Source organism: Paramormyrops kingsleyae, chromosome 17, assembly GCF_048594095.1.
Source record: "Paramormyrops kingsleyae isolate MSU_618 chromosome 17, PKINGS_0.4, whole genome shotgun sequence".
Taxonomy (NCBI): Eukaryota; Metazoa; Chordata; class Actinopteri; order Osteoglossiformes; family Mormyridae; genus Paramormyrops; species Paramormyrops kingsleyae.
In genome coordinates this window covers 23,953,383-23,978,244 of record NC_132813.1, presented here as the reverse complement: position 1 = coordinate 23,978,244, position 24,862 = coordinate 23,953,383, and the positions used below count along the sequence as shown (strand labels likewise).

Genomic DNA, 24,862 nt, shown 5'->3' with positions numbered 1-24,862 from the left:
ATAAGTAACAGCACAATGCTACTTTATTTGTGCCCCTCAGGTAAAGTGTTACCGATGAGAGAACACTTTGATAATCAGTAAATAACATTTTCTCTTGCCTTGGCTCCATGTCTAAATCAGACCTTGATATGTTTGAGTAGATTACCAGGTTTCCTCTGGTTTTTGCACTTACCACACACAATATGAAGAAAATGTAAGTGAACCGAAATCTCCATGTAATGAAATATCATCATGTGAGTGTGTATCAAGTGCTGCACCCCATACATTAGCAATGGGCATCAGATCACTGATTTAACAGAGTGAGGGGTTATTCAGAAAGGACGAGTGTATAATTATAAAACAGATTGATAAATCAACTTGTTTAAGTAATTATTACTGTATGTCTTGTCCAATAATCCAACATGCTTTCCCAGCTGGCAGCTTTCAAAGAGGATTGACCTCATTGTTCTTGCAAAACTAGACATTTATGAAGGCCTCTATACCTTAACAAGCTTACGATTAAATGCAGCACGGCCCTTGATGTCCTGTCTGGATGTATGGAGGTGATTTTCTGTACTGAGTTAGATCAAATGCATGAATCCATTTCCAAAAGCTGTTTATCTGGGTCCCCGCGATGGGGCACCTTGGATATGGTGCCAGTATCACAGGCCTTGGACACCTAATCACTCAGGTATTTCTGAGTCGCATCTTTATTTAGCCTAATCTTAATTTTTTTGTCTAGCAAATTTAACAGTGTGTGGTTTGAATGAAAAGCTAACGAAAGCTAATTCAGTGGCGGGAAAAGGTTTTCCTGGTTATTTACATATATTTCAGAGGCTCACAGGGCTGCCAAGTTTGCTCAGCTGGCTGGTGTGACATTTTCAATTCGAGACACGTCTGCACACGCATTTACATGTATGTAACCGTTTTATTACCTTCTAAATAGTCTGTAGAGTTTGCAAACTCCCCCAGCACTTTTGATGTAGCTAATTATAAGTTTATAATAGAATAATATAGATTCACCCTAAGACTTCTTGCGTGAGACTGACAGTCAGGAAGTGTGAGCCTCACGCCAGATGCGTGAGAGTCGGTAACCCTGGGTTCAAAGCCGAGTAAATGTGCCTTAAACTGCTTTATTGCTTCTTTCATTCCACAAATATCCAACAAACGGGAGATTTCCCCCATGACTGATGCTGCCAACATGCCCCCCACCCACAGTGTAACCTCCACAATCTGCATAAATAATGCAGCACCAGACCACACCTAGAGGGCTCAGCCTATTAGCCGCCGTGCTGAGGGCAGCAGCAGGAGAAACCCGTGGTTTCCTAAAAGCCTGGGCCAAGCTGGAATTGACAGAGGCTCATAGTGCCACATGTGATGGGCCCTCCCCAGGCTGGGTCCCAAGAGGACTCTGCTGATTGGCTGTCCGAGTGCCACATTCTCCCCAGGCTCGATCCCCAGGGGTCTCTGCTGATTGGCTGTCGGAGTGCCACATCCTCCCCAGGCTGGGTCCCCAGGGACCTCTGCTGATTGGCCGTCAAACTCACACTGTTCCAATTACACTTTAACCACTCAGGATCAAAGTGGGAGGCCAGCAAATGCTCACATCCTTGGATGGCATCTCCCAGTCTGGATTCCCAGCATGTTTTGGGTTCTCCTGCTGCTCTCTGTTCCATTCGGATTAGTGTGGTGCTGAGATATCACCCGCCGCACAGCTGCGCTCAGGTTCTCATTGCTGAGGTGGTTTGTCGGGTGGTGGGTGTGGCAACGTGCTGTAATCAGTGCGCGCTCCTTACCTCCTCCTCCTGCTCTCTGACAGCTCACTTCATTAATCTCACAGAAGAGCAGCTGCAATCAGTGCGCGCTGCTTAACTCCTCCTGCTCTCTGACAGCTCACTTCATTAATCTCACAGAAGAGCAGCTGTAATCAGCGCGCGCTCCTTACCTCCTTCTCCTGCTCTCTGACAGCTCACTTCATTAATCTCACAGAAGAGCAGCTGTAATCAACACACGCTCCTTACCTCCTCCTCCTGCTCTCTGACAGCTCACTTCATTAATCTCACAGAAGAGCAGCTGTAATCAACGCACGCTTCTTACCTCCTCCTCCTGCTCTCTGACAGCTCACTTCATTAATCTCACAGAAGAGCAGCTGTAATCAACGCACGCTCCTTACCTCCTCCTCCTGCTCTCTGACAGCTTACTTCATTAATCTCAAAGAAGAGCAGCTGTAATCAGTGCGCGCTCCTTAACTCCTCCTGCTCTCTGACAGCCCATTTCATTAATTTCACCGAAGAGCAGCTGTAATCAGCACGCACTCCTTACCTCCTCCTCCTGCTCTCTGACAGCCCATTTCATTAATCTCACCGAAGAGCAGCTGTAATCAGCGCGCACTCCTTACCTCCTCCTCCTGCTCTCTGACAGCTCACTTCATTAATCTCACAGAAGAGCAGCTGTAATCAGCACGCACTCCTTACCTCCTCCTCCTGCTCTCTGACAGCCCATTTCATTAATCTCACCGAAGAGCAGCTGTAATAAGTGCGCGCTCCTTACCTCGTCCTCCTGCTCTCTGACGGCTCACTTCATTAATCTCACAGAAGAGCAGCTGTAATCAGCACACGCTTAACTTTCCTTTTTTGCCCTAAAGTTCATTCATTGCACCTTTATCCTGCTGCCCTGGGGCTTTGCTGCTCCTTACTGGCTGTGAGCCACGTCCCCCCTTAGTCTCCTTTGCTCAAGGCTAAACAGATTCCGCTCAGCTAACCTCTCCTCATAAGACATTCCTCTGAGACCAGGAATCAGTCTTGTAGCCCTACGTTGCACCCTTTCCATGGCAGCAATGTCCTTTTTAAGGTATGGTGACCAAACCTGCACACAGTATTCTAGGTGGGGTCTTACCAATGAATTGTATAATTGTAGCATCACCTCCCTTGAGTTAAACTCCACACACCTAGAGATATAACCCAACATCCTATTGGCTTTTTTTATTGCTTCCCCACACTGGCGAGAGCGGGACACGGAAGCATCAACATACACACCGAGGTCTTTCAAAAAAAAAAGTGTCCCATCTTTTTCAACTTCAAATTTTATATTTATACAGTCATTAACTATATTCAGGACATTTTGGTGACTTGGTCAATTTTTGTTTATTGTTTACTACCAGAAACTTGGCAGTGCTCCTGCTGAGTAAGGTGAGTAACATTTGCATTGAGGGAGTTGACAGTGGACACTCTGACAATGACCTCTCATCTCGTAAGAGTTCAACTATTTATGGGTATTCAGCTAAAAAAAAAAAAAAAAAGTGCCCAAAAGTATCGACATGCACACTGTCTCCATTGCACCACTGGCAACTTGTAGTGTTCTTACAAGAAGAGGCAAGACTGAAAGCTTCAGTGTACATTATTGACAAGCTGTTAGCAAGTTAAACAGACAAACCATGGCATCCCACGTTGCATACTGTGCCTGCACACTTGTGTTTGGAAGACTGTTGCTATCTTTGGTTGATATTGGAGGACACTTCAAAGCGCGTTTACTGTGAAACCAGTAACCATTTCATTCAAGGCTCTCAAGTCTCACACATTAACCCTCAGACACACATTTCACCCAGGTGACAGGCTCACACGCCACACCTTTCTCACATTGAGAAGTAAGGGATAACGCCCAACAAGGTGTCCCTTTATATAGATTTAGTGGACAAGGCGCAGGCAATCTTAGTGGAGTTTTTCTCCAAGTTGATAACTGTCCCGAGTTATACAGAGTTAATAACCACCTACCAGCCAATCATAAAATAGCATTTGTTGTTTCCAGGTAAATTCCCAAATAAATTACATGTGATCCCCCTGCAAGCACGTTATTACATAGATACACTCGCAGACAGAGTGCAGAAAAGGTGGAAGAGGAAGAGCAACATCCGATAGATGTGGTAGGCAGGGCACTCAACAGGGTTGCCAGCTTTCGTGCATCTGGTGTGACACTCACGCTTTCAGACTCTCGCACAATAAATTTTACGGCAAATCTATCTTATTCTATTATAAACCTAAAATTAGGTACATCATAAGCAATGGGGTAGTTTGCAAACTGTATAGACTACTTGCAAGGTTGCATACACGTAAATGCATGTGCAGACTGTAGTCTCGAATTGAAAATCTCATGCTAGGAGCTGACCAAAGCTGGCAAACTTGGCTCAAGTCTCACACATTGACTGTTTGACCTAGAACTCGATCTGATTATCAGAAGTCGAACCGTGAATGCTGACCTAATATAAATTGTACGCGCCAGGAAATACTACAATGCAATTCTTACTTGAATACCTTCTTCACAGACTGGACGATTAACCAAATAAAGCAGCACAACATTATAGTAACTAACAATAAATAAACCACTAACTTATGTGTACTATTACAGCATTTATGTCATTTATTTAAACTTTATTTTACCAGGTAAATTAACTGAAAACCAGTTCTCACTGCTTTACGTGATATTTGGGAGAAATAGCAGATTACGCATCGGAACTGCCTGGGATACAAACGTCATGCGTGTAATTAAACTCTTCAGCCAATAAGGGCAAAGGTGTGTCGTCACGGAGGCGGTTTCAGTTTGTGCAGCCGGGTGAGAGGTAGCAATGCATCTAACCGTAATGCATTGCGTCAGGATCAGAATGCGTTGCTTTAAGCCAGCGCTGTAAGCAAGTCGAAGGCACCCAATGACCGGACTGGGGAAACAAACCGAAACGCGGACTTAATACAGAGGACTAATGATAACAACCAGAAATAGCTGATCACATGGGGATCCCACACGAGGTTAACGAGGGGGCGTGGCACACGGAAGGAGCGGATGATCGGGGCAGGACAGGGGTAATGTTGGGATAAGATCTTTATCGTTTTGGGAGCCATTAAGAAAAAAATGCTCTTGTTTTATCCTGTTCATTTTGTGTTTAAATGCTAAAAAAAAAAAAAAAATATTTAGGTGTAACTTTGGGGGGCTGGGAACCAATTAATTGGTTTTCCATTATTTCTTATGGGAAAATTCGATCAGAACTCAAACTTTTTAGGATTCGATCCGGAGTCCGGAACGGATTAAGTTCGAGAACCAAGGTACCACTGTGTGTGTGTGTGTGTGTGTATGTGTGTGTATATATATGTGTATATGTATATATGTATATATATGTATATATGCACTGGCGTGCACAGATAGAGACGAGGTGGTGCTGAAGCACTTGCCCTTTTGCCCTCAGTCCAAAAAAGTGCCCTTTTGAAAGACGTGATTTTTTTTTTTTTTTAAAGCTGCGCGATTTAAAAAGGTGTGAAAATAATGGCTTGATTTGTGCCCCTTCTTCAAAGACACCCGAACCCTGTCGCTTTTTCACTGTCACCGTGTCACGTGAACACGCTTGCAGTTCATTTGTTGTGAGGCGTGTAGCAGCGGCATGACATAGGACTACTTGGAGTAGGCATAGTAGGCTAACTATAGCGACTGGGAGCCACGGCGGACAACACGGCAGCTCTTTCCCTTCCCAACCAGTCAGGTAACCCATGAATCGAGTGAAATTATTCTGTTTGCCCTCTAAGACCAACCTGCAATTGTTTTGTTGTGAAGTAGCCTGTCAGAAACTGCACATGACAAACTTTGCCAGCTTGCCCCCTCCATCCATCCATATGGATAAACAAAAAAACGACACATTTAAAATGTAACCTAAACCATTTAGGCAACCCCACTCTCCATCAAGTCCGACCTTTTTGCATACACTATTGAAAATATCACGTTATGCTATAGGCTACATGCCGTTAGGCAGAGGGCTCTTTTGAGCCCATTTTTCGTTACAAATTTTAGGATGATCTCACGGAAATCTGTGAATAAATACAAAGTTTTCAAACTGAAGTCAGTGACGGGAAGACATCACACTTTTTAGAGATGGAACTGCAGAAAAACCTAAAACCTTGACATGATTATGAATAATAGAATTATGGACGTTTCTCCGTTTTTGTGGATTAGCCTTTCCATAACTAACGTCAACTACTGTCCTACTTTGGTAAGATTGAAATTAATGTCTTTGACTGTCTTTAGTAGGTGTCTCCTGTGAGAAAGTTAGAACACCATCCAACTGTCTAAAGATGCAGTCTTTAGCCTAACTGGTTGTTACTGACTCAGCGATGCTCGCAGACATTTACGCACTGTGTTGTGACCTGATTGTGACAGAACAGTGACGTTGTTATTGGTAGTTTGAAGGGTACGGTGTTGGGGGTGCATGTTAAAAGTTTTGAGAAGCACTGGTTAGACATGTTAATTTTTTTTGGTGTAACATATTGGCAACATTAACACATTAATTTGCTAAAGGAAAAATAGGCAGTTCCCAATTGCCTGTGAAAACGACCATTCTGCCCTGTTCTTGTAATGACCACAGTCAGTCTTATTCGTTCTCATACATTTTGGTCTATTTTTAGAGAATGTTTTGAAATAAAAGTCAAATTGCATTTAACCTGTGCGTTTTTTTTATTATAAAAAGAAAAGGTTTTCCACATATGCAAAAAGTGCCCTTTTTTCCCCCTGGAGCACTTGCCCCCCAAAATGTCTGTGCACGCCACTGTATATATGTGTATATATTTATATGTATATATGTATATATATGTATATATGTATATATATATATATATATATATGTATACACTCACCTAAAGGATTATTAGGAACACCTGTTCAATTTTTCATTAATGCAATTATCTAATCAGCCAGTCACATGGCAGTTGCTTCAATGCATTTAGGGGTGTGGTCCTGGTCAAGACAATCTCCTGAACTCCAAACTGAATGTCAGAATGGGAAAGAAAGGTGATTTAAGCAATTTTGAGCGTGGCATGGTTGTTGGTGCCAGATGGGCCGGTCTGAGTATTTCACAATCTGCTCAGTTACTGGGATTTTCACGCACAACCATTTCTAGGGTTTACAAAGAATGGTGTGCAAAGGGAAAAACATCCAGTATGCGGCAGTCCTGTGGGCGAAAATGCCTTGTTGATGCTAGAGGTCAGAGGAGAATGGGCCGACTGATTCAAGCTGATAGAAGAGCAACTTTGACTGAAATAACGACTCGGTACAACCGAGGTATGCAGCAAAGCATTTGTGAAGCCACAACACGCACAACCTTGAGGTGGATGGGCTACAACAGCAGAAGACCCCACCGGGTACCACTCATCTCAATAGGAAAAAGAGGCTACAATTTGCACAAGCTCACCAAAATTGGACAGTTGAAGACTGGAAAAATGTTGCCTGGTCTGATGAGTCTCGATTTCTGTTGAGACATTCAAATGGTAGAGTCAGAATTTGGCGTAAACAGAATGAGAACATGGATCCATCATGCCTTGTTACCACTAAGCAGGCCGGTGGTGGTGGTGTAATGGTGTGTGGGATGTTTTCTTGGCACACTGTAGGCCCCTTAGTGCCAATTGGGCATCGTTTAAATGCCACGGCCTACCTGAGCATTGTTTCTGACCATGTCCATCCCTTTATGACCACCATGTACCCATCCTCTGATGGCTACTTCCAGCAGGATAATGCACCATGTCACAAAGCTCGAATCATTTCAAATTGGTTTCTTGAACATGACAATGAGTTCACTGTACTAAAATGGCCCCCACAGTCACCAGATCTCAACCCAATAGAGCATCTTTGGGATGTGGTGGAACGGGAGCTTCGTGCTCTGGATGTGCATCCCACAAATCTCCATCAACTGTAAGATGCTATCCTATCAATATGGGCCAACATTTCTAAAGAATGCTTTCAGCACCTTGTTGAATCAATGCCACGTAGAATTAAGGCAGTTCTGAAGGCGAAAGGGGGTCAAACACCGTATTAGTATGGTGTTCCTAATAATCCTTTAGGTGAGTGTATATGTGTATATGTATATATATATATATGTATATATGTGTATATATATATGTATATATATGTAGGTCACATTACCTGGTTCAGTTTATATGTTATCCTGTAGTCAGCCTGACCAGAAATCAATATGGCCGCCAGTGTTGAGGGCTTGAAAGCTGGAAAGTAATTATATATGTATCGCAGTTATTTTCAATAAAACAGTAATATACATTCATGAAAATATTTATGGCTATTGCCTTAATATGCCGATGAAGAAATAACGGGTTTGTTGTGGTATCGAGAAACTTTTGAAATGTATGTATCCCCTGAGATACGTTGCCAGACTAGAAAGGTGGTTAATATGACTTATTCAAAACTTAGTTTCAGTCTGGAAGATGTTAATATTCACTGCAAAATCTGATATTATAATGCACAATTATGTACATTATGACAGTATAACCATATATATTTTCCTGCAGTCCATCACAGTTAGCTCATTTTAAAGTGAGAGAAAGGCGAGCAGATTAATGACAGAAAGGATGAGAGTGTCATGGATCACCCAGGGGAAGCTCCTATGATGTCACACGGGGCTCCCCTGCCACGCCCCTGGGGTTTCCCTAGGAGGGAGTTGAGCAGCGGCCGGAGTGCTCCTACTACACCGGTAGTGGCGTGCCAGACGCGAGATCTTCAGCCTTCCGTGGTAAGTTCGAGCATTTATTCCCTGCCTGTTCCCCTGACCTATATTCTGCCTTTTTCGACCTTCAATTATTAGCCAAGCCCTCTCACTGCCGACGCCGATCGCCTGACCCCCTGCCTGTTCCCAGATTCCGAGTCCTGCCTGTTCCCCTGGATTTCGACGCCAGACTAAAAAGGTGGTTAATGTGACTTAATGAGACTGCCTACCACGCCGGTCCAGATGCAGTTGGTGGCCCATGCGCTGGATGGACGTCGAATGGCCACCATCACCTGCGCTACTCTTCCGGTGAGTCTTGCTATTGGGGGTAATCATGTGGAGGAACTGTTCTTGTATGTGATTGATTCTCCCTAAGCACCTATAATGTTAGGCCACCCCTGTTTGGTTAAGCATAATCCTCACCTCGACTGGAAGAAAGGGTCCATTATGGGCTGGAGTCCTTTTTGCCATCCGCAGTGTCTCCGCACAGCTCTCCCTTCATTGGTCCCGGAAGAGAAGGAGGTGTTTCCTGGCCTATCTTCGGTTCCTGCAGACTACTTGGACCTGAGACAGGTATTCAGAAAGGTCCAGGCATCCTCTCTACCTCCTAATCGACCTTCTGACTGTGTGATCGATCTATTACTGGGTACCTCGCCCCCTAGAGGTTGTCTGTACTCCCTGTCTGCCCCTGAAAGGAAAGCTATGGAGGATTACATAAACAGTGCTCTAGTATCAGGAATTGTTCGGCTGTCATCTTCACCAGCAGGAGCTGGATTCTTCTTTGTAGAAAAGAAGGATGGGTCCCTCCGGCGTTGCATCGACTACCGCAGGCTGAACCAGATTACCATCAAGAATCGTTATCCCTTACCCCTGTTGTCCACGGTTCTTGATGTACATCAGAGGGCTAGCTGGTTCACCAAACTTCACCTATGAAACGCCTATCATCTAGTTAGGATCCGTGAGGGGGATGAGTGGAAGACCGCCTTTAACACGCCCTCTGGGCATTATGAGTATTTCATTATGCCTTTTGGATTGACCAATGCACCGGCCGTGTTCCAAGGGCTGATTAACCCTCTGGAGTCGACAGCATCGTCGGCGATGCCGAGTATCTTTCTCGTGTATTTAGTTCATAACTCGCTGAAATCTTATTATAGAAACATGAAAAAAATGCTGACTAAATCCGTAATCAGTCTTCTTTTCAAAACGTCCATTGTCAGAAGTATTAAAGTTTTTTTAAATAGGTTAAATCAGCAAAAAAGTAAACCATGTCACCTTACTTTGTTTTACCTGCATCGGGGGCGTGTAGTACCGCTCTCACCTGAAGATCGCTATTCACATTCTAAATAGCAGCATTAGCGCGTATTCAAATCGCATTCGCGTGGTAATTTGATGAACAGGGCGACGGTGAAACGCAATCCAGATACATCCCCTCAGCGCCATAAAAGAGGGTGCCAGCATTGCTTAATATGTAGTTTTATAATGTGTCTGCAATTGTTCCAAACTGCATTTTGCAATGTCTATACTATGATGTCAAATTACAAACTTAACATAAATCTGACATATTTACAAAGTACACTAAGATAAAGATGAGTTTAATGCAAAACAAATATATAAGATATAATTTATTTGCCTTGAATTAAGTTTATGATTGAAAGAAATGTGTGACCATACCCTAGTCTGTGAAAGTGTGTTCCCTACCCCTAGACTCCAGAGGGTTAATGACGTCCTTCGGGACATGTTAAACAAGTTTGTCTTCGTTTATCTTAATGACTGAATGACGTTTATCTGAATGGTGTTTTCCCAGTCTGAACAGGATCACGTTATACACGTGCGTGAAGTCCTCCAACACTTATTAGTTAATAAGCTGTTTTGTCAAGGCGGAGAAATGCAAGTTTCACTGACAGTCAATCTCCTTCCTGGGGTTCATTCTCGGGGAGGGTTCGATTAGGATGGATCCGGAGAAGATCCGAGCCATCGCAGAGTGGCCTCGGCCTCGCAACCGAAAGGAGGTACAGTACAACGTTTTTTGAGGTTCGCTAATTTTTACAGGCGTTTTATTCAAGGATGTAGCACTGTTGTGGCCCCTCTCACAGCACTCCCCTCTACTAAGGTCCACTTTCAGTGGTCCCCAGCAGCTGAGCAGGCGTTCCTGGCTCTTCGCAGAAGCTTCACCTCGGCCCCTATTCTTCAAATCCCCGATCCCTTTTTTCCCATAAGTTAACCACAGCCGAAAGGAACTACAACATTGGCAATCGAGAACTGCTGGCAGTCCGTCTGGCTTTGGAGTAGTGGTGGCAGTGTCTCGAGGGCACTAAGGACCCATTCCTGATCCTACCGGACCACAAGAATTTGGAATATCTAGAGTCGGCAAAGCGACTCAATGCACACCAAGCTAGGTGGTCACAATTTTTTTAATAATTTCAATTTTCTTATCTCCTTCAGACCGGGCTCCAAGAACCGCAAACCTGACACCCTGTCGTGGCTGTTTGGAATTGGAGGGTACTAAGGAGTGCCCGGGACTGATTCTGCCGGAGAGTCGCTTCATTGGAGCAGTATCCTGGGGGGTCGAGGAGGCCGTCCAGGCCATACAACGATTCGTCCAGCCCCCAGGGGGTTGTCCGCCTAACCGGCTGTTTGTCCCAGACTTCTTGTGTTCCCGGGTCCTCCAATGAGGACATGACTCCGGAGGGACCGCAGGCGACAGGGAGGAGGGAGCAGGAGGGAACCACACAGGGGCCGAGGGAACGGGACGAGGTAGAGACGGAGGGGACACGGAGGGAGCAGGAGGGGACACCAGCGGAGGCAGGTAGGAGGGGGAAGCCGCGGCAGGCGACGGCACAGCCGGAGCCGGCGAAGGTGCCGTCCGACGCCCCGCCGAAGCAGGGGGGCCCGGAGGTGACCGACATGGAGCCGGAGGCGACGCCGAGGACCGGCACCGAGGGGGAACCCGGAGGGGACCGCCAACCCGGAGCCGAAGGACCCGCAGGCAGCCACCGAGCGACAGCCAGGGGCCGAACGGGCGAGCCAGGGGGCAGGGCGGGCGGGACCCGGGCCCGACGCAGGTGTCCCCGCCCTTTCCGGGAGACCGATAGGCGGGGACCTGGCCAGGGTCTATCACACCGGGGTGACGGTGGAGGAGTTACAGGGGAAGTCAAGGGGGCAGTCACAGGGAAAGCCACAGGGGTAGCCAAGGCAATCCCCGAGGGGTCCCACTCAAGCTCCCCCTCCGACTCCACTATGGAGGGAGGAGCATCATGGCAGCAGTCAGGGACCTCCTCGGGGACAGGAGCATAGGGAGTCGTGGGGGGCTGAGTTGAGAGCTCAGGGGCCGCAGGGAGCTCAGGGGCCGCGGGGAGCTCATGGGTCAGGGCCTCAGGCGAGGTAGCCTGTGAGGCCGCGGGCGAGCCAGGCTGGACCGGCAGAGCGGCGGCCTCAGGCAGGGCCGCGGGCAGAGCGGGCGCCTCAGCAGGCGCGGGAGTCACTGGGGGTGCCTCGGGCGTGCGGCCAGCAGGGGGCGCCTCGGGCGTGCGGCCAGCAGGGGGCGCCTCGGGCGTGCGGCCAGCAGGGGGCGCCTTGGGCATGCGGCCATAGGGGTCGGGTGCGTTGTGAGCTGGGCAGTGGCCAAAGGCGGGGACCTTGGTGGTCCGATCCTCGGCTGCAGAAGCTAGCTCTTGGGACATGGAATGTCACCTCTCTGATGGGGAAGGAGCCTGAGCTGGTGCGCGAGGTTGTGAAATTCCGGCTAGACATAGTCGGGCTCACCTCGACGCACAGCTTGGACTCTGGAACCAGTCTCCTCGAAGGGGGTTGGACCCTCTTCCACTCTGGAGTTGCTCACGGGGAGAGGCGCCGAGCGGGGGTGGGCATACTTATTGCCCCCTGGCTGGGCGCCTGTACATTGGGGTTAACCGCAGTGGACGAGAGGGTAGCCTCCCTTCGCCTTCGGGTGGGGGGACGGGTCCTGACTGTTGTTTGTGCTTATTCACCAGGCGGCAGTCCAGATTACCCACCCTTTTTGGAGTCCTTGGAAGGGGTCTTGGAGAGCACTCCTCCTGGGGACTCTCTTGTTCTACTGGGGGACTTCAATGCCCACATGGGCAATGACAGTGAGACCTGGAGTGGCGTGATTGGGAGGAATGACCCCCCGATCTGAACCCTAGCGGTGTTTTGTTGTTGGACTTCTGTGCACGTCATGGATTGTCCATAATGAACACCATGTTCAGGCATAAGGGTGTTGTTACGTGCCATGTCATGGGCACATACTCTGACCAAGTAAGCTGTTGTTTTTGTTCTATGTTCTTTCTTAGGTTCCCCCCCCAGCCTGATGAGGATTTGACGTCACCTCATTTAAAAGATGGGTTGCAGGTGGGGTGGGGGTGGGGTTTTCTGTATAATAGTGTTCTGGACCGAAAGGAACGGTCTTCGGCTTACCTGCTGTTGACCGCTGGGGGCATGCGGGGCTAAGGTAGCATGTGCACGCATCTACATACCTCCCGTAGGTGAACACATGTTCTGTTGTTGCTTTGGCGCCGTCCATTGTTCCCTGCTGTGCTGGGTTGTTTCTGTGGTGTTGACCCTAGTATGAATAAAAACTGTTTACAATATTAACGTGTCCTTACGTGGTTACTCACAGCACTAGCAGCACTCACGTCAGTACCATCTTTGTTCCCCCCCCCCCCCGACCCTAGACCAGGGGGTGGTTTGTAACAGTGTTCATATGTGCACTTGGCACCAGGACACCCTAGGCCGCAGTTCGATGATCGACTTTGTAGTCATGTCATCGGACTTGCGGCCGCATGTCTTGGACACTCGGGTGAAGAGAGGGGCGGAGCTGTCAACTGATCACTACCTGGTGGTGGGTTGGCTCCGCTGGTGTTTAAAGTCATAAAAATGGGTTATATGTTTACTAATCATGTACATACAACCCAGAAGAGTGTAAAACAATTAATATCAGGCAGAAAGAGCCATTTAGTAAAGAGATATTGAGTGTAATCACTTTTTGGCAATGGGTGATCTACATTATACTGGTCCTATAGAGGTGTTTAAAGTCATAAAAATGGGCTAGATGTTTACTAATCATGTAAATATAACCCAGAAGAGTGTATGAAAAATTAAAATCAGGCAGAAAGAGCCATTCAGTAAAGAGATATTGAGTGTAATCACTTTTTGGCAATGGGTGATCTACATTATACTGGTCCTATAGAGGTGTTTAAAGTCATAAAAATGGGTTAGATGTTTACTAATCATGTAAATATACTGTAACCCAGAAGAGTGTAAAACAATTAAAATCAGGCAGAAAGAGCCATTCAGTAAGAAGGTATTGACTGTACATTGTACTGGTTATACTGGTCCTATACAGGTGTTTAAAGTGGTAAAAAGGACTGGATGGTTGATACTGGAGCACAGAGCAGGAAAAACCAACCGACTCTTTAATATGACTGCAAGATGAAGAATTGTCTTTATTTAATAAGTAATCCACATCGGTTGTGTAGTGAAACTCATTTAGACGTAGAAACATTTACAAACATAAATCTACATTAATGTGTCGCATTTGAACTTCCATGGCTTCATGACATAAGGTTACCGTTTTACAACGCAGGACTGCTTTAAAGCGTTTTACATGACATTGACTTCCTTTGACTCTTATTGCAATTATTTATTTAAAAAATCACCAAACCCTTAAATCTGACAAAGACATACCTTCGTTATTAGCTCGGGGTACATGTACTGTATACTTTTTGCACTTTAAGACGATTTGATATCGAAATTACCCGTGTTAGTCGCTCAGAAACTGCGATGCGTGCTGAACAGGCTGTGCGCGTTCCCTGCGGATCGTAATCAGTTTGTGGCAGACAGTCACTTTTTGGCGCGCCTCACTTTGTAATGTGGGTTAAACAGCGTTTCGTAACACATGGCGGATTAGAAAGAAATCAATTCTTTTCACATTGCTATCAATCTAAATTAACATACTGCCAAATATATAGGTTTGTTAAAACGCTAACGTGAGATTTTACTGCGGTAGAGTAGATGAGTTGTTTCACAAGTCCAACCTAATAACACACACACTTTTAACATCTGAATTATGGTATAGCGTCAGCACAGCTTGCGCAAACCATGTTATCATTATCAGTTTCATCAGAGTGACCGAGCAGGCAGGCAGCATTTATCATGTGCTAATCAAGACACATGGGTATTTGACATCATTTTTCAATTTCAGGAAGTCAGCTGGTCAAACAAATTTTAACTGATTAATTACTTTTAAACCCTTTATGTACACAACCGTGCACATTGTAGTTTTTTTGGTTGTGATGATTGTGTCTGATACGAAAAGTGTGTGGTGAGTTATTTGCTGTGCGGATGTGGGCAAAGCCATGCACACGCACGAGCATAACAGTTAGCAACAGAAATGTCCGATTGCTAAATAACAAATAAATTCTAAAAATGCTGTATATTAAAAAATACGCAAACGCGATCCTAAGGGGACATTATAAAACATTATACTATAATCACATTCAGGAAGTGTGACTGTCAGTTGTGCAATTGTTTTACTCACAGCAGCTTAGTTTCTAGACTTGTGATGTCTGCAGAAGAAAAAAAACATACTGTACGTCTCAAAAAGCATTGCGCTATTCTTGAGTGCGTTCAAGTAGAAAATACTGGACTATTTTTTCTACCGCGTATTTCGGTCAAACGCATGTATATCAAACCTGAATATACAGTAAAATGACACTTTATTAGGAAAACAATGCAAATATCTAATAAGACAATCATTCGGCAGCAATTCAATGCCTAAAACTATGCAAGTCAAGAGCCTCAGATTACATCCAAATGTGAAAGGCGAGATCTAACGCGAAGTTGACTTTGACCAGGATTGTAGGTGCCAGGCCAGGTGTTTTGAGTATTCCAGAAACTGATGATCTCCTGAGAATATCACATGCAAAGGTCTCTAGAGTTTATACAGAGTAATACAACAGCTACATCACTAATAATAATAATAATAACAATAATGAGGAGAAGAACAACAACAACAACAATACAAACATGGCAACCCTTGAGGTGAATGGGCTACAACAGTAGAAGGCCACAATGGACCACACGTACACCTCTTAGTTAATATAGGACCTGAGACTGCAGTGGGCACAGGCAAACTGATACTGGATGGTTGAAAACTGGAAAAATTGTTAAATCTCGATTTCTGGTATGACGTGTACTGTAGATGGATGAGGTCAGAACTTAAAATGAATCAATGGATCCGATTAATCAGCCTTGTGCCAATAGATCAGCTGGTGGTTGTGCTGTAATGACATGGAGAATGTCTTCTAGGCACACATAAGGTACCTTAATACTGTAATGGTGTGTGTGTGTGTGGAGGGGGAGGGATTGGTGTGGAAGGTAGTAGTTAATTAAGTGGCTACACCTGGGTTGTTAGGGATGTGGGGTTAAAGGGAGAACGGAGAATGCTAGGAAGTGTGCGGGGAGAGAGCTGCGCTCGATGAGAGATCGCTTGTTAGGCACAGCACTCCTTGGTTCTGGGAGGGAGGTGCCGCTCGTATGCCATTTAGGGCTGCCAGCGTTGAAGCCAGATAGCGGGCTGCAGGGACAGATTCCGGTGTGGTAAAGGGAGGACAGTTAGGACGAGGGGTGGTTAGGAGTGCATGATCGCTGTTTAAGCCGGGGTGTTCGATAGACGTGAACGACAGCATCCCCATAGTGACGGAATGGTGGTGGAATTCCCTTTGCGTGTGGTGTCCTAGATTACGGACCTGTGTGAACGTTCCTTCCCCGGGGGAGGGTCTTTAGCCTCGGGGGGGACGCTACGTTTTAATCTTGTCCTTGTATGTTTGTTTTGTGTGTTTTAAAGTAAGCAGCGTAGCCCACTAGGGGTCGGGGCGGGACTATAGAGACGGTACTGGTCACGTAACACTTGCCTGTTCCCGAAGTGTGGGGATTACTGTGTATTGCAGTGCTATTGGAGTGCCGTGCCCTAATAGGGATGTTGTGTGGTGCGGGATTCACTGTGTGGTAACGTGGGTTAACACGCTTGGAAAGGTTGGTTTGCTACAGGGAGACAGCAAGGCCGAACCCTTTGTGAACCCAGACCCAACCCGATGGGTCGCTGCATGAATTGTGCTGAATAAAATTATCTTTGTAATTGTAGTTGAAGTCTTGTGGTGGTCTATTCTCCCCTTACAGCCTCCGACGCTATTGTAGGTTTATTACAATACCAATCAAGCCACCAAAGAAGCCATCTTTGGGATGTGATGAAATGGGAGATCTAGGGCCTGTACTACGAAGCGGGGTTACTGGCTTTTCGGGGTTACTTGTCGGATTTAAGGTAGTCTGGGCAAAATGTAAGTGAACGAATATGAAGTCCATTTAAACTGTGGCACCTTAAATCCAACAAGTTACCCCGATAAGCCAGTAACCCGGCCAGCTTCGTAGTACAGGCCACTGGCCAATCTGCAGCAATTACATAACACAGTCACCGTGAACAAGGATCTCTGAGGAATATCTCCAACATCTTATTGAATCCATGCTTCAAAATTTTTAGCCTGTGTTTAGAGTGGGGGTGGGGAGTGGAGGGGTCCTACCCAGTATTAGAATGGTATTCGTAAGACACAATCCTTTTTTTTTTACCCAAATACCGTAGAAAAATACGTTCCGGCAGTTGCTCATTTTGGTTTATTAAAAGGAAAAAAACTCGTCCATTTTATATTATACACATTACGGAAGTTGAAAAATGAAGAATAATGTGGTTTTCCGACTTAAGGTTTTTAAAAAAAAAAAAATCGTATGACGTGTAATCAAAAGTTGGCCAATAGCAATCTTTAGACATGTACACCCCCTCCAGTTATTTAAATGAAAATAAAACGAGGTGAATGTGAGAAGTGATAGGAAACAAGGGTTTTATTCGCAGAGAATGGGACGTTGTATTTTTAAAATGATTCATGGATACATATTGCTCACAGGTATGTACCGATAAATAACTAATTTTTAGGACAAACAACCAATTTATAACCTTTGGCGGAAACTACTTCTTACCTGAAACATGAATATATATTTTCGTTTTCTGTTGTAGCAATATTATAATGATAACCTGAGAATCTAAAAAGTTACATTATTTCCGTGCATCGGAATGCATCTCCTTGTCAGGTGCGTTTAAAATTGAATGAATGGGGATAAAATTGTAGGTTCATTATACTATTACCCGTATACTGTAATGAAAATAGAGCCACTTTCACTTTGTAACACTTAAAGAGGCTGTTGATATCATTTGGGGATGTGTTGGTATTGATTATGAACAGTATCAGTCTATATCATGGCTATATTGTGGCTAACATTCATTCTGAGACCAATTTATAAACCGGGGGGGTCGATTTGCGTATGGACATGTCCCTACCAATATTCTGAGAGCATCGTGTCCCTTTAGGCTGGGGGGTTCGGAGCTCTTTTGGTTCATACCAATGATGAAACTAAAAATACGACCTTGTTTTAAATGTCTGACGAATGTAAGTAATTATTTTAAGAAAAACCGGATTGCAATCTAAGTCTGCCCCTTTCTTTAATCATTTGTTTCAGTTTTTTAATATCACTAATGAAAATTCTTCTGCAGTAGTTACCGGCATACATATAAAACAGAATTATTGCTGGTTGGTCAGTTTGTTCCAGCTCGTAAAAATACTGTTTTACTTAACAGGAGACCTGCTAGGATGCATTCTCAGAAAACCGAACACAGCTTAACTAGTGTCATTATTTCTAACTAGAAATTGAGGGAAAATTAAAAAATCAGGAACATACTGAAGTTTTATAAAAACGTAGAATTACTATGACCGGTAAATTGTACCTTTAATTACCTTTAATCGGATGCTGCTAATGGCAATATGATAAGATATTAAAATATAAATGTATATTAGGACTTTCAGTGCTATGAAATACTGCGACGAAACCCACAAACATTAAGTTCCCCATTAGTACAAAATTTCTTCAGATTCAGGTCCCCACATCAGGTTATCCTCAGTAACTGACAATAGGTTTGTGAAAGAGGAAACTCAACATGTGATAAAAACAAGGAAATGAACCTAACAGAGAAACATGCTTTGTGAAGTATTACACAAAATCAAACAACTAATCCTTACAGGAACGAAAAGTTTGATTGACTTTGAAAATTGTAAAGCATAGTAGTGATCTATATGGATATACATAATGTATAAAAAGGCTTAATACATTATAGCTATGTTACATTATGAATGCTTTATGAAGCTGTCATTTATGATGCACTATAGATACCTTAATGATGCAGTTCAAAGAATCCTTAATTCTTATACTAACCATTATAATGCAGTTTTATAATGATGTATTATAATCAGCAGTATAAAGATTTATGACTGTCAATAGAAGATCCTATAATGCCTTATGAAGGTATCCATAATGCATTATAGATGACAGCTTTAAGTGTTACCACATATTCTTTTGGGTTTTGAAAGTAGTCCTAAGATCAATATTGTTCTTAGGTTGGACTTTTGCAATGATCTCTTTCAACTGGCCATTCTTTTGTAGCTCTATTTCCAAACATACTCTCAATTAAAATATTTGTTGTGATGTGAGGAACCATACATTAAGAACACAAACTTGTTTTAATATTAATTTATTATTTTGGGCTGGTAATTTCACCACTGGGGCCTGCTTTCTCAGTATGACATATCTTTAAAAAAAGTATCTTCTAAATAAAAGTGATGCGTAATTTTATTTAGCAATCTGTGTTCAGAATGTGTGCATGCATATTTGCTGCAGGTGTCTGGGGAATGCCATGCTGGTCAATGTTATGTTTTTATCAATTTAGTGCTCTCTTCAGCGGTGACCTTCAACATCCACACCAAACCTGAGCGTCTTTTTCGGAATAAAGATGAGATGCAATTTGGACAAACTATAATTCCATACAAAAATGGGTGACTACAAACTTTTTCTATAATGTGTTTTTCTTTATTCATTCAGGTATTTCATAGATATTTAAATGCTGTTTTGATTAATAATGTGCATAAACAAATGAAGAGAGAAAAAGATAAATTCTCTTTTGTTCTGCATAGAATATTGGTTGCCACTTCAAATTCAACAGTCCGAAAACTGCATCATTGCACTCTGGAAAAAAACTGTACTGAATTGACCATTAAAGGTATAGTAGATCTGTAAGAGTGATCTTTAACAACATTATTGGATGAAAACTGGTTACTAAGATGTTTTTTTTCTGCAGGGAATGCAACTAAAGGACTCAAGCCCATTGTTTCAGCAGCCAAAAGTCTGAATGGAGATCAGTTTGTGGTATGCAGTTGATTTTATCATTCTATGTTATAATAAAACAAAGTCAATTAAAGAAAGAAATACCTGATAATTTACTAAGATGCTGAAAATATTCAAAATGTAATTTGAGTCACTCAGATTAATCTTGGGCTGGGTGATTTGGAAAAATATTTTATCATGATGATTTTTTTTCCCATATCAAATGATATTGATAATTATCACAGTATAATTCTTGCCATTATTTACTTCAATACTCCATTTTGCTTAAAATTCCCTTAGATTTGCCCTTAAACAGATTCAGAACAGAAAAAGGCAACAAATTGAATGGACTGCAAAACAGAAATCTAATTTTTATAAATAAATCAAATGAAACTTTTTTTGTCAACAGTGATTAGCACTGTTGCCTCATACCTCTGGGACCTGAATTCAAGCCTCTGCAATGGGTTGGTGCCCCATCCTAGGTTGTTCCCTGCTTTGCAACTGTAGCTTCCTGGATAGACCCTGGGCCCCCTGTGACCCTGAATAGGACAAGTAGTTACAGAAAATGGATGGATGGATACTGTCCAGCCCTAGATTAGTCTCTGTTCTTCTGTGTGTTGCTGATCTGTATTATATAGCAGTTTTCCACATTAAAAAAATCAGCAGTATTGAAATGTATATGCTGATAAAAGGTATGACATTGCTAAGTCTGATGCTTCTACAACAGGAAGCCGTATATGGAGCAGTGAATAACATACAGACTTATTTAGGTTATGTCTGTTTTACAAGCCACAGTTTCCTCTTCTTTGGTGTAAAATGCTGCAGCTTTTCTTATGACTCTGACGACAGCAGGAAACTCTTGTGTGGCTTTCTATGTATCGGCGTCTGAGAAATGGTTTGTTAACAGCACCCAATGAGAGGTAATTCTAAGACGGGAGCTGCTCCCAGGCACAAGTTAACTTACAGGAAAATAACAAAGAGCAGGATAGTTTTTAGTAATTTTGTTGTGAAAAATTCTCAATTCAAAATACATTGCCGAAGTGGGTTAAATTTCTGTTTCCTGCTTGGTGCCCCGTAGTTAACATTTGCAGCTGGGCCTTTGGTAACTAATACAGTTTTCTTGTTATTTTAAGTCATTTCAGTTGTGGTCTTACTGGAACATCAACCTTTATCCCAGAAGAATATTCAAAAATATTCTCTATTTAGTTAAATTCATTTTAATGTCGACATGATTCCCTCCTCCTGAAAAAGAAACCAATAGCATGGTGCTGCAACCACCCTGCAGACTCTAGGGATGGTGTAAGCTGAGTCATGGGACTGTTTTGTACCAAACATGAGTGGTTGAAGTCACATTGTTATTACATGGGCTAAGTGGGTAGATAACACATTGAAATGTGTTTCCAGCAGACTTGTCGTAGCTAAAGTGGCACCATGTACTGTATGTTATAAATCAATGGTCTTGCGATCAGTATGATGTGAAAACTCTCAGAATAGCCTTGCTTTAGAGAAGAGTTTTGCACCAGTTACAGGTGTCAGACATATTGTGGTTTTGGTGACTACGCCAGATAAGATATTTTGGGGGAAGAAGTTTTTTGACATCGTACATTTGATCTAAAAGGCAGGGAATTAAAGGTTTTACAGTTAGGCCATTGAAACGAGATGGGTTCCAGAGAGCAGTAGGCTCAAACCTAAAAGAAGAACATAAACTTTTAAGCCCTGATCAATGACAAATATCCCTTAACATTGCTCAACTCAGGAAGTGTGATACAGAAATGTACTCCCAAGCTGCAAAAGCCGCTGAAGTTGGTCTCATGTATTAGGAACTCCCATCTGACTTTTGCAAAACCCCTCCAGAATTCTCTAGAAAGTACTGTGGCTAAAATTGTGGAAATTTTATTCCAGTTACTCCAGATACATATTTAATCATCAAGTATATGATATTTGTAAACAGTCTTTGATTGTTTATAAACATTACCGCCATATACTTGCAGAATTTTATTCCAGTTACTCCAGATACATATTTAATCATCAAGTATATGATATTTGTAAACAGTCTTTGATTGTTTATAAACATTACCGCCATATACTTGCAGTAATTTTTAAAGCTTAATGCCAAAAATTCTAGGTGTTTCCACAATTATGCCTGTTTGCCTGGCAGTGTCACACCTAGGGCTGGGTCTCGTTCAAAAAATTTTGATCCCGGTACCAGTACAGATACCTTGACTTCGATACAGGTTCCTCAATGATACTCTTTTGATACTGGTTTTATAAAATTCATTTTCACAAAAACAAAATTACATTACACATTACCGTTTTATTTCTTCAGATCATTGGCATATTTACATACTCAGAGCAGCTTCATAACATTTATTATTTATTATTATTAATATTAACTTAAGTTCAGGGGCATACAGATTGTGAATAAATATGGTAGTGCACTGGGCTAGCACTGGTGCTAGTAGGATAAAAAAAAAAATCAGCAGCACAAACAAAAAGTACACAGAGGCATTGGGTAGAAACATCAATTCTAATTAATGCATTAATACTCTTCTGTGTTCAACCTGATTGATACTAAAGTTATTTGAAAAATAATAAGGTTCATTTTATTGACATGCTGTTCCTTTAAGAAGTAGAACCACTGCATGCAGTCCAAAATGTGGTTTGGTTTCACCTGAAAGCCTGAGTAGCCTTTGACCCCTTTAAGGGTTAACTGGTTGTAAACAACCTACGAAATGCTTACGAGTGATTGACATTCGCTTATACTACGCTATAAGTTAATTGCGGTTTGCCAAATTATTCTCTTAGTAATTATCACTAAAGCAGACCTGCCATTCATGACAAAACGTGCATTATACTGAGCAAATTTGACTGAAGATTTTCAGGCATAATGCACATTTAATATCAGTGCGCCAATGACATTTACTCTTTAGGTATTGAGATTTGATACTGAATGACAAGGCAGTTTTTGATATTTGACAGCATGTAAGTTTTTGATAAGTGCCAAAAAAATATCAAAGTTCAGTACCCTGTCCTAGTCACACCTGCCCCCATATTGACTAATCAAGTAGTGGAACCTGCTCTGGGGTATCTAAGTAGAGCAATGAGTTGCTGCTTAGTTGGTGGTTTGTTTTATGGTGCTTGATGGAGTAAGTCTGTTTTCTCTATGCCTGTCAGTTGCCAGCAGGTACTGTCTTGGTGTTTTGGGTGGTTCTTGTTGACCAGCATCTTGCTTTGGGCTTCTGGTTAGACAGTGTCTGTCTTTGGGGGATTCATGATCCCATGTACCTGTAGCTGGCAGCTGGCATTCCATGGCTGATGTGCTGTGCTGCTTGTGTCGTGTCTGGGGGGGTTTCTATGTGTGTCTTGGATTTTGTGTACTTGCCCTTTTTTGGTTCCTGGTCTGGAATCTTCAGCCCTCTGTGTTTTGTCCTGGAGCCATCCATCCATCCATCATCCTGGAGCCATCCATCCAGTCAGTTGCCCAGGTCTTCCTGGTTCCCTGTTTCTAGCAACATTTGGACTGTTGGGCTCAGGGAGCAGAAATCCTGGCATGATGGATGTGTGGCCCAGGTTGAGGTGTCCTGTCACAAACATAGTTTTATGAAGGCTGATGAATGTTTTTTAATCAGTAAGCTGATTCTGGGTTGTGACAGAGTGCCTCCCAAAGCACGGCTTGAGCCCTTGCCAGTTATTGACATTCCTTTTGAATGTTTGGGAATGAATATTGTAGGTAACATGTAGATGTTGGAGTTTGTTATTAACAAACTCGATACCCTGAGGTCTTACCTCTAAAGAACATTAAGGCTAAAGCAATATGTTTTTGTCTTGTCCACCTTTCTCCTGGGTATGTTTACAAAAGAGATTCTAAAGCATAGAGGGTCTAAATTTACCCCTTTATTTGCTTATAGAGATGTCTCTCTAGTGTCAACAGGTTGTCCCCCTTTCTGCTTGTGTATGGCCATGAAGTACTGGGTCCCCTCACCTCTTAAAGGACTCTACAGAGGGAAGTTAATTTGAGTGAATCATAAGTTAGTGTTGTCAACCATGTATTGAAAATGACAGAAGTGACACTGGCTTGAGAGAAGTGAGAGTGTCTCAATACGTTACGTTAATTAGCCACTCAGGCTCAGACAGAATGGTTGGCATGATAAGAATCATGCTCTCACCTGAAGAGAGTAAACTCCTGGGTAAGTGGCAAAGGCCATCTGGGGCACCCATATCAGAGAGACAACGATGAAGCAGTGGAAGAGCAGGACCTACCAGTCTCAGAGCAAACCGACCATTGACAAACTAAGCACAAACTAAGTCTATGTGATCCTGAACTTGTCAAGTGTAAAGTGGAATTCTTGGCAGCTCTGTTTTGAGACCTGTTTAAGTAGTTCAGGGACAAATAACATGTTTTGATGTTTGGCCAGAAATTTTATGTAAATAGCTCTCTGTTAAAAATGACCTTTAGCTCTTTCAACTTCCTATTACCATTTCCTGGTGTTTCATTGGTCATGTTCTCATAGATAACAAAGAAAAGAATTCAGGAGACCTATATGTTGAACCATCTCTTTCTATTCCCTCATTCAGCATTCTCATTTCCCTGGGCATCAAAGCTAAGTTCAGATCGGTAGATTCCCATTTCTTTTTCCTGAAAGTTGTCTTGGTTGTCATTTTTTTTCCAGTAGACTTGTTATTAATTAATTCACAAACTGTAACTGCATCACTTTGCTTCCGGTCGATGTGACCACAGTAATCATGGGGATAAAGAGGAACAGGCAAATTTGGATATTTTTGAAAAGGCTTTATGACAATGATAACAAGTGGCCTGCAGTTGAGATGGTTACTCATGTGTAGGAATTATTAGCTCAGGTAATTTTTAATATCTCCACCAATATGTTTGAAATTAATTAAACTTTAATTAATTATTATTTAATTATGATTATTAACCAATCGTTATGCCGAATGGTCGGCTCCTCCAAACTCAATTGCGGTATCCCTGTGAGTCTGTTAATGTGAGACTTAAATGGGATTCACTAATTACCAGTATCGCTTAGTAACCTGGGTTAGAAGGCTCGTCCAGCGAGCTGCATCACCAGGTAA

General features: G+C 43.0%; 1 protein-coding gene across 1 annotated transcript in view; it reads left to right on the top strand.

Annotated features, from left to right (window-relative positions):
- Positions 1–17,326: 17,326 nt before the first annotated feature.
- itgae.2 (integrin, alpha E, tandem duplicate 2) overlaps positions 17,327–24,862 on the top strand; it is a 38,052-nt gene continuing 30,516 nt past the window's right edge. Inside the window, exons 1-4 of the mRNA XM_023842670.2 lie at positions 17,327–17,469; positions 19,341–19,446; positions 19,585–19,670; positions 19,749–19,816. Of these exons, the coding sequence (XP_023698438.2) occupies positions 17,421–17,469; positions 19,341–19,446; positions 19,585–19,670; positions 19,749–19,816 (309 nt within the window). The 5' untranslated portion in view covers positions 17,327–17,420. The remainder of the gene's footprint in view (positions 17,470–19,340; positions 19,447–19,584; positions 19,671–19,748; positions 19,817–24,862) is intronic.